Source organism: Ammospiza caudacuta, chromosome 36 (assembly GCF_027887145.1).
Source record: "Ammospiza caudacuta isolate bAmmCau1 chromosome 36, bAmmCau1.pri, whole genome shotgun sequence".
Taxonomy (NCBI): Eukaryota; Metazoa; Chordata; class Aves; order Passeriformes; family Passerellidae; genus Ammospiza; species Ammospiza caudacuta.
In genome coordinates, this window is record NC_080628.1 from 623616 (window position 1) to 639523 (window position 15908).

At 63.5% G+C, this 15908-nt stretch overlaps 1 protein-coding gene across 1 annotated transcript in view; it reads right to left on the reverse strand.

Moving 5' to 3' along the window:
* The window catches only part of KDM6B (lysine demethylase 6B), a 28639-nt gene extending 13319 nt beyond the window's left edge, over positions 1-15320 (reverse strand). The window contains 12 exon segments of the mRNA XM_058822927.1: positions 750-945; positions 1951-1987; positions 2227-2325; positions 3002-3176; positions 4202-4297; positions 6003-6621; positions 7368-7405; positions 7407-7476; positions 7742-7867; positions 9081-9224; positions 9863-9952; positions 15283-15320. Coding sequence (XP_058678910.1) covers positions 750-945; positions 1951-1987; positions 2227-2325; positions 3002-3176; positions 4202-4297; positions 6003-6621; positions 7368-7405; positions 7407-7476; positions 7742-7863 — 1452 coding nt within the window. The 5' untranslated portion in view covers positions 7864-7867; positions 9081-9224; positions 9863-9952; positions 15283-15320.
* Positions 15321-15908: the final 588 nt, after the last annotated feature.

Sequence of the window (15908 nt, forward strand, 5' to 3'; positions counted from 1 at the left end):
TCCATGTCCCCCCCATGTCCCTGTGTCCCCCATGTCCACCCATGTCCCCGTGTCCCCCTTTCCTTCCTCTCTGTCCCCCCATCCCCACTGTCCCCCTCGTGTCCCCTCATCCCCACCCCATGTCCCTTTATCCTCCAATCCCAGTGTCCCCCCATCACAATGTCCTCCCTGTCCCCCCATCCCCGTGTCCCTGTGTCATCCCCGTGTCCCTCCATCCCTGTCCCCCTGCTGTGTCCCCACGTCCCCGCATCCGTGTATCCTCCCTATCCCCATGTCCCCATGGTGTCCCCATGTCCCCATTCCCCCTGTGCCCCCTTGTCCCCCTAATCCTTGTATCACCCATATCCCCATCTCTATGTCCCTGTGTCCCCCCGTGTCCCCTCATCCCTGTCCCCATGTCCCCGTATCCACCCGTGTCCCCCGAATCCCTCCATCTCCCCCATCCCCATGCCCCCGCTGTGTCCCCGCCATGTCCCTCTGTCCCTCCCATCCCTGCATGCCCTCCATGTCCCCATGTCCCCTCCACATCCCCCTGTGTCCCTACGTCACTGTGTCCCCGTGTCTGTGTCCCCATCCCCACATCCCCATTTCCTCCCCTGTGTCCCCATGTCCCCCCGTATCCCCATCCCCCCTGTGTGCCCCATCCCTGTATCCCCTGCTGTGTCCCCATGTCCCCATATCCACCCCATGTCCCCCTCACCCCTCTATCCCCCCCCATGTCCCCCCCGTCCCCTCCTGTCCCCACTCACGCGGGGGCTGCGGGTGCTGGTGGCGGGGGGTCCGGGGGGGTGCCCGGGGGGGGGCACAAGGCACGCAGGCGGTCGGTGCTGCTGGTGAGCGGCTGGGGGGGGCCCTAAGGTCACTTGGGAGGGGACCCGGGGGGACACAGGGCCGGGGGGGCGCGGGGGGGGGCGCCGGGAACGGGGGGGCCACCAGCCGCTGCTCCTGGGGACAGGGACAGAGGGGACACGGGTTAGCGGGGGGGGACATGGGGGGCACAGAGGGGACACAGAGGGGACACGGGTTAGCGGGGGGGGACATGGGGGACATGGGGGGACACGGGTTAATGGGGGGATATGGGGGACATGGGGACACAGAGGGGACACGGGTTAGCGGGGGGGACATGGGGGGCACAGAGGGGACACGGGTTAATGGGGGGATATGGGGGACATGGGGGGCACAGAGGGGACACGGGTTAGCGGGGGGGACATGGGGGGCACAGAGGGGACACGGGTTAATGGGGGGATATGGGGGACATGGGGGACATGGGGGGACACGGGACACAGGCTAATGGGGACATGGGGATACGGGGGACATGGGGGGGACACAGGGGACACAGGTTAATGGGGGGGTGGGGACATGGGGGCGACAGAGGGGACACAGGGACATGGGGGGACATGAAGGGACATGGGGGACACAGGGGACAGAGCTTACTGGGGACATGGGGGGACATGGGGGACACAGGTTAATGGGAGGGTGGGGACATGGGGGACATGGGGGGACACAGGGGACACAGGTTAATGGGGACATGGGGGGACATGGGGGGACATAGGGGGCATGGGGGGGATATGGGGGGATATGGGGAACATGGGGGACACAGGTTAGCAGGGGGGACATGGGGGACACGGGGGACACAGGTTAATGGGGACATTGGGGACATGGGGGGGACAGAGGTTAATGGGGACATGGGGGGACATGGGGGAACATGGGGGGGGACATGGGGACACAGGGGACAGAGGTTAATGGGGGGGACATGGGGGGGACACAGAGAGGACATGGGGGGACATGGGGGACAGAGAGGACACAAGGACAGAGGGGACACATGGAGGACGCAGGGACATATGCAGGATATGGGGACACAGACACACTGGGGTGACATAAGGGACACACAGGTCACACTCAGGGGGTGACACAGGTGACACACAGGTGACACCGAGCGGGGGTCCCCACCCGTCTGTCTGGGTGCCGCTGTGGGGGGGTTCACACACTGGGTGACACACAAAGGGTGACACACAGGGTTGGTGACACAGGTGGCACACAGGTGACACAGAGGGTTGGTGACACACAGGGTTGGTGACACAGGTGACACACAGGTGACACAGAGGGTTGGTGACACACAGGGTTGGTGACACACAGGGTTGGTGACACAGGTGACACACAGGTGACACACAGGGTTGGTGCCACAACAGGGTTGGTGCCACACAGGTGCCACCGGGGGGTCCCCACCTGTCTGTCCGGGTGCCGCCCGCTGGGGGGCCCAGGCGCTCTCGGTGGGGGGCAGGGGGCTCCACAGCCCGGGGGCAGCGGGAACGGAGGGGGCCGGCCCTGGGGGGGGCCCGGGGGGGGGCAGCGCCCCCACAGCCCCCCTGGGGACAGCGGGGTCAGGGGGGGCACGGGGGGACCCGCGGTGCCCCCCAAAAACCCCCAAAGCCCCAGACCCGTGGTGCCCCCCAAACACCCCAGACCCCCCCAGTGAACCCCCAAAAACCCCCATAAACCCCTCAGTGCCCCCCAAACCCCTCAGTGACCCCCAGACCCATTTCAGCCCCCCATACCATCCCCTTAAAGCCCCCCCAGACCCATTTCTGACCCCCAGACCCCTTTAATGCCCCCCAGACCCATTTCACCCACCCAGATCCTTTTAATGCCCCCCAGAACCCTTTAATGCCCCCCAGACCCCTCAGAACACCCCCAGACCCATTTCACCCCCCCCAATTACCCCCCCTCATTCTCCCCCTTTTCCCCCCCATTTTTAACCCCTCAGTGCTCCCCCCAGGACCCTTAAAGCCCCCCCAGAACCATTTTACACCCCCAACCCCCCCTTAAAGCCCCCCCAGACTCATTTACAGACCCCCCCCCACACCCATTTTACACCCCCCTTACCCCCCCCATTTTTAACCCTCCAAACCCCTCAGTGCCCCCCAAACCCCTTTAAAGCACCCCCAGACCCCCCCTTACCCTCCCATTTCCCCCCCCCCAAATATCCCCGCCCCTCCCCCACCTGGGGGCTGCCGCTGCGGCGCCGTTTCAGGGGGGGGATGGACGGCTCCTCGGAGGGGGGAGGGGGCGGGGGGGGCGGGGCGGGGGGGAGGGGCTGCCCCGCGGGGGGGGGGGTCGGGGGGGGCCGCCCCCCTCTTCAGCTGCGCCCCCCCCCTCTTGGCCGGGAACGTCCTTTTCTATGGGGGGGGAGGGGAGGCGGGGTCAGGGGCGGGGTCTGGGGGGGAGGGGCGGTGTCACCCCCCCCACACCCCATCCCACACCCCCCCCCCCAGCATTCCCAGTAAGGTCTGGGCCCATTCCCAGTGCCCCCCCCCCACCCTCCCCAAACCCCCCCGTGATTCTCTGAGCCCAGTTCTTCCCAAAACCCCCAAAAATACCCCAAAATCTTCCCCCAGTGCCTTCAATCCCCCCAAATTCCCCTCAAAACTCCCCAAAATCTCCTCCAGCCCCTTTAACCCCCCCAAAATCCCCCCAAATTCCACCCAAACACTCCCAAAATCCCCCCAGCCCCTTTAACCTCCCCAAATTCCCCCAAAACCTCCCCAAACCGCCTCCCCAGCCCCCCAATTGCCCTTTAGCCCCCCTAATTCTCCCCAAACACCCCCAAAATCCCCTCCCCAACCCCCAGAATCACCTCCAGCCCATTTAATCCCCCACAAATTTCCCCCAAAACCTCCCAAAATCCCCTCCCCAGCCCCTTTAATTCCCCCAAATACCCCCAAAATTCCATCCCAACCCCCCCAAATACCCCCAATAGCAACCCCAGCCCCCCAAATCCCCCCCAGCCTCTTTAATCTCCTCAAATTTCCCCCAAAACCTCCCCAAATCCCCTCCTGAGGCCCTTTAACCCCTCCAAATAGCCCCAAAATCCCCCTGAGCCCCCCAAAATCCCCTGAAACACTCCCAAAATCCCTCCCACCCTCCCGAAATCCACCCCAATGCCCCCAAATCCCCTCCCCAGTCCCCCCAGAATCCCCCCAGCCCATTTAATCCCCCCCAAATTTCCCCCAAAACACCCCAAATCCCCTCCCCAGCCCCCCAGTTCTCCCCAAACACCCCCAAATCTCCTCCCCAGCCCCTTTAACCCCCCCAGATCCCCTCCCCAGCCCCCCAATTCCCCTCTAAGCCCCCCAAATTCCCCCAAACACCCCCAAAATTTCCCCAAATGCCCCCCAAACCCCCTCCCCAGTGCCCCCCTCACCTCGGGGTGCAGCAGGCTCCAGACCTGCTGGAGGGGGGGCAGCGCCCGAGCCCGGGGGGGGGACACGGGGCCGGGGGGGAAACTCCAGAGCTGGGCCTGGGACAGACAGGGGGACACATTGGGGACACATTGGGGACACCTTGGGGACATGGGGACACCCCCAGTGACACACTGCCAGTGACACCCACAGGGACACAGGGCCGGGGGGGAAACTCCAGAGCTGGGCCTGGGGACACACACGGGGACACATTGGGGACAGGGGGACACCATGGGGACAGGGGGACACCCATAGGGACACAGTCCCAGGGACACCCACAGGGACACAGGGCCAGGGGGGAAACTCCAGACCTGGGCCTGGGACACACAGGGGGACACATTGGGGACATGGGGACACCCCCAGTGACACACTGCCAGTGACACCAAGAGGGACACGGGGCCGGGGGGGAAACTCCAGAGCTGGGCCTGGGGACACACACGGGGACACCTCAGGGATGTGGGGACAGATCAGGGACAGGGGGACAGATGGGGGACACCTTGGAGACATCCCCAGACACAACCTGGAGACACCTCAGAAACACGAAGACAGATGAGGGACATCCCCAGGGACACCCCCCAGAACATGGGGACACAGCTGGAGGACACCCCTCAGGGAAAGGGGATACCTCAGGGACATAGGGACACCTCGTGTCCCCTCAATGTCCCTTCAACGTCCCCTCCATATCCTCTCAATGTCCCCAGGATGTCCCCTTGATGCCGCCCTAATGTCCCCTCCATGTCCCCACAATGTTCCCCCATTGTCCCCACAATGTCCTCACACTGTCCCTTTAATGTCCCCCCAATGTCTCCCCAATGTCCCCACAATGTCCTCTCACTGTCCTCTCAATGTCCCCTCACTGTCCCCTCAATGTCTTCTGTGTCGCCTCAATCTCCTCTCAGTGTCCCCCACAATGTCCCCACAATGTCCCCTCCATGCGTCTTCACTGTCCTCTCAATGTCCTCTCAGTGTCCCCTCAATCTCCCCTCCATGTCCCCGCAACGTCCCCTCACTGTCCCCACAATACCCTCTCGCTGTCCACTCAATGTTCCCACAATGTCCCCCTCAATGTCCCCTCCATATTCTCTCAATGTCTCCACAGTGTCCCCTCAATGTCCCCTCAGTGTCCCCTCAATGACTCCACAGCGTCCTCTCAGTGTCCCCTCCATGTCCCCCCAACGTCCCCCCACTGTCCCCTCAATGTCGCCTCCATATCCTCTCAATGCCTCCACAATGTCCTCTCAATGTCCCCTCAGTGTCCACTCAATGTCCCTTCCATGTGTCCACAATGTCCCCACAGTGTCCCTCACTACTCCCTCAAGGTCCCCCAGTGTCCTCTCAATGTCCACTCAATGTCTTCTCAGTCTTCCCTCACTGTCCCCTCAATGTTCCCTCACTGTCCCCACAATGCCCCCTCAACATCCCCTCCCTTCCTCTTCACTGTCCCCTTAATGTCCCCTCAATGTCCCCTAAGTGTCCCTTCACTGTCCTCTGTGTCTCCTCAGCATCCACTCAATGTCCCCTCAGTCTCCCCTCACTGTCCCCTCAATGTCCTCTTAATGTCCCCTCAGTATCCTCCCCAATGTCCTCTCAGTGTCCTCACAATGTCCCCTCTCTGTCCCCTCGATGCGCCCTCACTGTCCTCTCAATGCCCCCTCAGTGTCCCCTCAACGCCTTCCTAATGTCCTCTCACTGTCCCTCAATGTCCTCTCAGTGTCTCCTCAATGTCCCCTCACCATCCCCCCACTGTCCCCCCGCTGTCCCCACCTGCTGCAGGCGCCCGATGCGGGCGGCGATGTCCCCTCGGTGGCCACCGATGACGTCCCCGCGGTGGCCGCTGTCCCCACCATGGCGGTGGCCGATGTCCCCAGGCCGATGACTGATGTCACCAGGCCGGTGACCGATGTCGCCTCGGTGGCCAATGTCCCCAGGCCGGTGGCTGAGGTCCCCAGGCCGATGGCAGATGTCACCAGAGCGGTGGCTGATGTCCCCTCGGTGGCCAACGTCCCCAGGCCGGTGGCCGATGTCACTGGGCCGGTGGCCAATGTCCCCTCGGTGACCAACGTCCCCGGGCCGATGGGCGATGTCCCCAGAGCGATGTCCAATGTCCCCAGGCCGATGTCCGAGGTCCCCGGGCCGATGACTGATGTCACCTCGATGTCCGATGTCCCCGGGTCGGTGGCCGATGTCACCTCGATGTCCGATGTCCCCTCGGTGGCCGATGTCCCCTCGGTGGCCGATGTCCCCGGGCCGGTGTCCGATGTCCCCTCGGTGGCCGCGGTGGCGCCCGTGGTGGCAGCTCGGTGGCTCCTCCAGCTCGGGGGTGGCCTCGGCACCGGGGGGGTCCCAGGGCTGCAGCGCCCGGACACAGCCCTGGGGGGGGGCTCTGGGGGGACACGAGGGGACGTGGGGACATCTGAGGGGCTCACAGGGACACCCTCAAAATGGGGACCCCCAGGGACCCCCAGGGACCCCCCAAAATGGGGATCTGAGCCCCATAGGGACCCCCAGACACAGCCCTGGGGGGGGGCTCTGGGGGGACACGAGGGGACGTGGGGACATCTGAGGGGCTCACAGGGACACCCTCAACATGGGGACCCCCAGGGACCCCCCAAAATGGGGATCTGAGCCCTATAGGGACCCCCAAAATGGGGATCTGAGCCCCATAGGGACCCCCAAAATGGGGATCTGAGCCCCATAGGGACCCCCAGACACAGCCCTGGAGGGGGCCTGGGGGGGGCTCTGGGGGGACACGAGGGGACATGGGGACATCTGAGGGGCTCAGCCCCATAGAGACCCCCAAAATGGGGATCTGAGCCCCATAGAGACCCCCAAACACAGCCCTGGAGGGGGTCCAGGGGGGGCTCTGGGGGGACATGGGGACACCTGAGGGGCTCAGCCCCATAGGGACCCCCAAAATGGGGATCTGAGCCCCATAGAGACCCCCAAAATGGGGATTTAGGGGGATCTCAGCCCTCCCTCACCCTCAGGGATCCCAAAATGGGGATTTGGGGGTCTCAGCCCCATAGGGACCCCCAAAAGATCCCCCAAAATGGGGATTTGGGGGTCTCAGCCCCATAGGGACCCCCAAGGGAGCCCAATCCGGGGATTTGGGGGGGGGTCAGCACTTACCCCGGGGGGTAGAAGGCCTTGTGGGGGAGGGGCGGCCCCCCATTGCCGCTGGGGGGGGGGCGTCAGGTGTGGGGGGGGCAGCGGCGCCGGCCCGAGGCTGGAGGAGCACCTGGGGGGGAGGGGAGTCAGGGGGGACCCCCGAAATGGGGGAGAGACCCCCAAAAATGGAGGAGACCCTGGGAATGGGGGAGACCCCCAAAATAATGGGGGAGAGACCCCTCAATAATGGGGGAGACCCCCAGGAATGGGGAGACCCCAAAAATGGGGGAGACCCCTGGAAATAAGGGGGTCATTGTAGGGGTCACTGTGGGGTCAGTTAGGGGTCAGTGTTGGGGTCAGTTGGGGGTCACTCAGGGGTCAGTGTGGGGTCATACCTGGGGGGGGGCAGCCAGGCCCGGGGGGGGCAGCCGGCCCAGCCCCCGCCGCAGCCCAGGCTCCCCACGGCAAAGGGGTCCCGAGCGGCGCGGCCCCCCAGGGGCTCCACGGCGCGATGCATCGGCCTGGGGGGCACACATGGGGGTCATTCCTGCCCCACGGATCCATCCCACAGACCCATCCCTGCCCCATGGATCCATCCCACAGACCCACAGATCCATCCCACAGACCCACAGACCCATCCCTGCCCCACGGATCCACCCCCCAGGGGCTCCACGGCGCGATGCATCGGCCTGGGGGGCACACATGGGGGTCATTGCTGCCCCATGGATCCACCCTACAGACCCACAGACCCATCCCTGCCCCATGGATCCATCCCACAGACCCATCCCTGCCCCACGGATCCATCCCACAGACCCACAGACCCATCCCTGCCCCATAGATCCACCCCCCAGGGGCTCCACGGCGCGATGCATCGGCCTGGGGGGCACAGTGGGGGGACATGGGGGTCACCCCTGCCCTATAGGGATCCATCCCACAGACCCATCTCTGCCCCATGGATCCATCCCTGCCCCATGGACCCGCCGCCCAGGGGCTCCACGGTGCAATACACTAGCCTGGGGGAAACACAGGGGTCATCCCTGCCCTATAGATCCATCCCTGCCCCATGGATACCCCAAAACCACCCCAAACCACCCCTGTGACCCAACAGCCAGCCCCATAACCCCCGAAAACCAGCCCCATAATCCCCCCATGACCCCATAACCGGCCCCATAACCCCCCAAATCCCCCCTGTGACCCCATAGCCAGCCCCATAACCCCTCACCACCTCCCAAATCCCCACAACCAGCCCCATAACCACCCCAAAAGCCCCCCTGTGACCCCACAGCCAGCCCCATAACCCCCTAAAACCAGCCCCATAACCCCCCCATGACCCCATAACCACCCCCAAAACCCCACAACCAGCCCCATAACCCCCCCAAATCCCTATAACCAGCCCCATAACCCCCCCATGACCCCACAACCAGCCCCATAACCCCCCATGACCCCACAACCAGCCCCATAACCCCCCCAAATCCCCACAACCAGCCCCATAACCCCCCAAATCCCCACAACCAGCCCCATAACCCCCCATGACCCCATAACCACCCCCAAATCCCCACAACCAGCCCCATAACCCCCCCAAATCCCCACAACCAGCCCCATAAACCCCCCATGACCCCATAACCCCCCATGACCCCACAACCAGCCCCATAAACCCCCAAATCCCTATAACCAGCCCCATAACCCCCCAAAACCCCACAGCCAGCCCCATAACCCCCCAAATCCCCCACTCACCACTGGTGGGGGGGCTGGGCTGGGTCCCCCCGTGGCCCCCCCGTGGGGGGGGGAGGGGGCGGCTGCTGGGCGGGGGCGGCCCCTCCCTCACTGCCGCATCCACCTGGGGCACCAACGGCAACCTGGGGGGCACCTGGGGGGCACCTGGGGGGCACCTGGGGCCAGGGCGAGGTTTGGGGTCAGCTCCAGGGCAGCTGTGGGGCACTTTTAGGAGTTTCAGGGTCAATTATGGGGCACTTCTAGGGCAATTTTGGGGTAATTTTACGGGGAGTTTTGGGGCACTTTTAGGGGCAATTCTGGGTCAATTTCAGGGTAATTCTGGGGCACTTTCAGGGCAGTTTTAGGGGCATTATTAGGGAAATTCTGGGGCAATTTTAGAGGCAATTCTGGGGCACTTTTAGGAATTTCAGGGTCAATTCTGGGGTACTTTTAGGGCATTTTTAGGGCAATTCTGAGACAGTTTTAGGGCAGTTCTGGGACACTTAGAGGCAATTCTGAGGCAGTTTTAGGGCAATTCTGAGTCAATTTTAGGGAAGTTCTGAGGCACTTTCAGGGTCAATTCTGGGGCATTTTTGGGGGCAGTTTTAGGACAATTCTGGGGCATTTTTGGGGGCAGTTCTGGGGCAGTTTTAATGCAATTCTGGGGCAGTTTTAGAGCAGTTCTGAGGCTCCGCCCCCAGCGGGAGGGGGCGGGCAATCCCGCGATCACGTGATGCGGAAGTGGGCAGGGCTCCACACGCGCCACAGACCCCGCCCCCTCGACCCACGCCCCGCCCCCTCACCGATGACGCGACGCTCTCCAGGAACCGGCCAATCACAGCGCGCCTCTCGCCTGGCAGCCAATCATCGCTCCCTTCTGGCTCTGGCTCAGCCTGAGGGAGACCAATGGAGAGAGGGGTCAGGCTGGTGCTGGCCAATGAGGAGAGGGGAGGGCGGGGCAAGGCGGGGCCACGCCCCCTGTGGGGCTGAATGAGGAGAAGCGTTGGGAGGGGTTTGGGGACAATTTGGGGACATTTGGGGACACTGGGGAGGGGCAGGGCCTTCCCCCGCCCCCAGCCGTGACGTCATGGCCACCGCTGAGGGAGAATTTCGGGGCCTTCCCGTGACGTCACGGCTGGGGGCGTGGCCAAGGGGAGACCGCGACGCCCACGGGGAGCGGGAAGGGGACGGCGACACTCGGGGACATAACGGGACAGGGTGACAATGAGGGACAGGGTGACACCAGGGACAGGGTGACGCCAGGGACAGGGTGACGCTGAGGGACAGGGTGACACCAGGGACAGGGTGACACTGAGGGACAGGGTGACACCAGGGAACAGGGTGACACTGGGGGACAGGGTGACAATGAGGGACAGGGTGACACCAGGGAACAGGGTGACACTGGGGGACAGGGTGACAATGAGGGACAGGGTGACAACAGGGACAGGGTGACAATGAGGGACAGGGTGACAACAGGGACAGGGTGACAACAGGGACAGGGTGACACCAGGGACAGGGTGACACTGAGGGACAGGGTGACACCAGGGACAGGGTGACACCAGGGACAGGGTGACACTGAGGGACAGGGTGACATCAGGACACGGTGACACTGAGGGACAGGTGGTGGCACAGAGCCACCCAGACACGGCACCACGCGACCCCAGACATGGGTGACCAGAGTGACCAACAGCCACACTGACGCACGGCCAGAGTGAGGCCAGAGTGACCAACAACCATGAATGACCAACAGCCACACGGTCACCAGTGAGCCTGAACCGGTGACCAATAACCAGAGTGACCCACAGCCAGCCTGACCCACGGCCACAGTGACCCACGGCCACAGTGACCCACAGCCACAGTGACCCACAGCCAGAATGACCCACGGCCACAGTGACCATGGCCAGAGTGACCAACAACCAGAATGACCCACAGCCAGAATGACCCACAGCCACAGTGACCAACAGCCACACGGTCACCAGTGACTCACAGCCAGAGTGACCAACAACAATAAATGACCAACAACCACATGGTCACCAGTGAGCCTGAACCACTGACCAATAACCGGAGTGACCCACAGCCACCAGTGACCCCTGGCCAGAGCGACCCATGGCCACCAATGACTCACAAGCCAGAGTGACCAGTAACCAGAGTGACCCACGGCCAGAGTGACCCACAACCATGAGTGACCAACTACCAGAGTGACCAATAACCAGAGTGACCAACTACCAGCCTGACCCATGGCCAGAGTGACCAACGGCCAGAGTGACCAACGGCCAGAGTGACCCACAATCACCAGTGACCCACAGCCAGAGTGACCAATAATCGCACTGACCCACAAACAGAGTGACCCATGGTCACCAGTGACCCACAGCCACAGTGACTCAGAGACGTGAGTAACCAACAACCAGAGTGACCAACAGCCAGTGACCAACAGCCAGACTGACCCACAGCCAGAGTGACCCACAGCCAGACTGACCCACGGTCACAGTGACCCCGGCCAGGCTGCCCCCTGGTCCCACCCGTGTCCCCACCCCGTCCCCCCCAATGACCTCGGTCACACACAATCACCGTCCCCCCACCCCTGACCCCCCCCCCACGCCATGCTCACCCCCCCAGGTGTCCCCATATCCCTCACCCCCGCCAGGTGTCCCTCCATGTCCCTCACCCCCCCCAGGTGTCCCCCGTGTCACTCACCACGCACCCCCCGGTGTCCCCCTATGGTGTCCCCTCCGTGTCCCTCACACCGCCCCCCAGGTGTCCCTGGTGTCCCCCCGTGTCCCTCACCCGTCCCCGCGTGTGCCCCGGGTGTCCCCCCGGTGTCCCTCATCCCACCCCGGGTGTCCCCCTGTGTCCCTCACCCGTCCCCGGGGTGCCCCGGGTGTCCCTCACTCCCCCCCAGGTGTCCCCCCGTGTCCCTCACCCGTCCCCGGGTGTCCCCAAATGTCCCCGGGTGTCCCCCCGTGTCCCTCACCCGTCCCTGGGTGTCCCCAGATGTCCCCGGGTGTCCCCCCGTGTCCCTCACCCGTCCCCGGGTGTCCCCAAATGTCCCCGGGTGTCCCCCCGTGTCCCTCACCCGTCCCTGGGTGTCCCCAGATGTCCCCGGTGTGTCCCGCCGTGTCCCTCACCCGTCCCCGGTGTGCCCCGCGTGTGCCGGCCCCGCGTGGTGGCCCCGCGTGGTGACACCGCCCCCCCCCCCCCCCCCCCCGTGAGTCACCGGCCATGGTGACACGGCCGCCCCGCGTGGTGACACCGCCACCCCCCGTGAGTCACCCGGACCCGCGTGGGTGTCCCCGCCCCGCCCCCCGCCGTGACGTCAGCGGATGCCCGTGACGGAGTGGGGGGGAGGGGGAATCCCGGACACGGGAGGGGGGGACACGGAGGGGGGACATTGGGGGACACGGGGAGGACATTGGGGGGACCTTGGGGACACGGGGGGACATTGAGGACATGGGATGGAGGAACACTGGGGACACAGGATGGGGGACACGGGGGGGCATTGGGGGACACAGAGGGGACATGGAAGGGACACAGGATGGAGGGACATGGGGGGACATTGGGGACACAGGATGGAGGGACATGGGGGGGACACTGGGGACACAGAGGGGACATTGGAGGGACATTGGGGCAACATGGTGGGCATGGCATGGGGGACACGGGGGGACATTGGGGACATTGGGGACACGGGATGGGGGACACAGATAGGACACGGGGGGGACATTGGAGGGTTATTGGGGACATGGGACGGGAAACGTGGGTGGACATTGTGGACATGGCATGGGGGACATGGGGGGGACAATTGGGGGGACACTGGGGACAATGGAGGGGACACGGGTTGGGGGACACACGGGGAACATTGGGGACATGGGATGGAGGGACATGGAAGGGACATTGGGGGGGACATTAGGGAATTATTTGGGACAGGGGATGGGGGGACATGGGGGGACACTGGGGACACTGGGGACATGAGATAAGGAGGACATGGAGGGGACACAAGGGGGACACGGCGGGGACACGGGGACACAGAGGGGACATTGGGAGGGACATTGGGGAGTTATTGGGGACACGGGATGGAGAAACACAGGGGGGACACAGAGGGGACACGGGATGGGGGACATGGAGGGGACACGAGGGGGACATTGGGGACATGGGACGGGGGATACAGGGTGGACATTGTGGGGGACATTGGGGGACACGGGATGGGGGGACATGGGGGGACACTGGGGGACATAGGAAATGGGACATTGAGGGAAACAGAGTGGGGACAGGACATTGGGGACACCGAGGGACAGGTGGGGAGGACACGGGGTCACAGGCGGACATGGGAGACACACACGTGGTGACACAGAGAGGGCACTTGGGGACACGCCTAGGGACACAAAGAGGGCACTTGGGGACATCTGGGGACACAAGGAGGGCACAGACCCACCTGGGGACACAGAGAGGGCACTTGGGGACACCCAGGGCCATGTGGGGTGACACAGGGGGTGACACGGGGACAGCAGCCATGGGGTGACACGGGGACACGCAGGGTGAGGTGAGGACAGGGGACACCTGGGGACAGGGACAACTGCACCAGGTGACACGGCTGGGACACGCGTGTGACCCTGTGTGACCCCACGTGTGACTATGCACGGTCAGACACACATGTGTGACACCCGTGTCATTGCTGTCCGCTGTTCTGGGTGGCCCTTGGGTGGCCCTGTGACACTGGGATGTCCCTGGAGTGTCCCTGGGGTGATCCTGTGACATTGGGGTGTCCTTAAGGTGGCCCTGAGCTGTCCCTGTGGCATTGGGGTGGCACTGGGATGGCCCCAGGGTGTCCCTGAGCTGTCCCTGTGACACTGGGGTGTCCCGGGGTGTCCTTGGAGTGTCCCCAGGGTGTCCCTGTGATATTGGAGTGGCACTGGGGTGGCCCTGTGACACTGGAGTGTCCCTGGAGTGTCCCTGGGGTGATCCTGTGACATTGGGGTGCCCCTGAGGTGTCCCTATGGCATTGGGGTGGCATTGCGGTGTCCCTGTGACAATGGAGTGACCCTGGGATGGCCCCTGCGACACTGAGGTGGCCCTGAGATGTCCCTGAGGTGTCCCTGTGACATTGGGAGGTCCTGGGGTGTCCCCAGGGTGTCCCTGAAGCGTCTCCAGGGTGTCCCTGTGACACTGGGGTGTCCCCAGGGTGTCCCCGAGGTGTCCCTGTGATACTGGGGTGTCCCTGAGGTCCCTGAGGTGTCCCCAGGGTGTCCCTGAGGTGTCCCCAGGGTGTCCCTGAGACACTGGGGTGTCCCCAGGGTGTCCCCGAGGTGTCCCTGTGATACTGGGGTGTCCCTGGATCCGGGGGAGCCTCGGTGGAGCAGGGACGGGTGAGGGACAGGGACAGCGACACGCGTGGGAGGGTGGGACAGCAGGGGAGGGGTGTGACAGCATCTGAGAGAGGTGACACGCGTGTGACACTGTTCTACAGGTGTGACACAGGTGTGACACTGTTCTACAGAGGTGACGCAGGTGTGACACTGTCCAATAAAGGTGACATGCGTGTAACGCTGTCCTATGGAGCTAACACATGTGCAATGCGTGCGTGACACTGTCCTATGGCTGTGACATGTGTGTGACACTGTCCTGTGGAGGTGACACAGGTGGCATGCTGTCCTAGAAAGGTGACACGTGTGTGACACTGTCCTGTGGAGGTGACACAGGTGGCATGCTGTCCTAGAAAGGTGACACAGGTGTGACACCGTTCTAGATGTGTGCGATGCTGTCCTAGAGAGGTGACATGAGTGTGACACTGTGCTGTGGATGTGACACGAGGATGACACTGTCCTACAGGTGTGACACGTGTGCGACAAAGGCGTGCACCCCTTGTCACACCTGTTGTCACACATGCACACCTGGTGACACATACACCTGGACAGATGTGACACTGTCACACCGGGCGTCACACACACCTGGACAGATGTGACACTGCCACACCTGCTGTCCCACACATCTGGACAAGTGTCACACTGTCACGTCTGGTGTCACACACCTGGTGTCACACACACACCTAGACAGGTGTGTGACACTGTCACACCCTGTCACATACACACCTGGTGTCACACACACACCTGGGCAGATGAGTGACACTGTCCCACATTGTCACACACACACCTGGACAGGTGTGACACCGCCACACCTGGTGTCACACACACCTGACAGGAGGGGGCGTGGCCATGGGGGGCGGGGCACTCACGTGTCCGAGGGTCGTCCTGTGTCCGGTGGGGGAGGGGCTACGCTCCAGCCATGGCCTGGGGGGGACACAGAGCCTTACTGGGAGCACTGGGAGCACTGGGACACACACAGAGCCTTACTGGGAGCACTGGGAGCACTGGGACACACACACACAGCCTTACTGGGAGCACTGGGACACACACACAGCCTTACTGGGAGCACTGGGAGCACTGGGACACACACACACAGCCTTACTGGGAGCACTGGGACACACACACAGCCTTACTGGGAGCACTGGGACACACACACAGCCTTACTGGGAGCACTGGGAGCACTGGGACACACACAGAGCCTTACTGGGAGCACTGGGACACACACACAGCCTTACTGGGAGCACTGGGAGCACTGGGACACACACACACAGCCTTACTGGGAGCACTGGGAGCACTGGGACACACACACAGCCTTACTGGGAGCACTGGGACACACACACAGCCTTACTGGGAGCACTGGGACACACACACAGAGCCTTACTGGGAGCACTGGGACACACACACAGCCTTACTGGGAGCACTGGGACACACACAGAGCCTTACTGGGAGCACTGGGACACACACACAGAGCCGCACTGGGAGCACTGGGAGACCC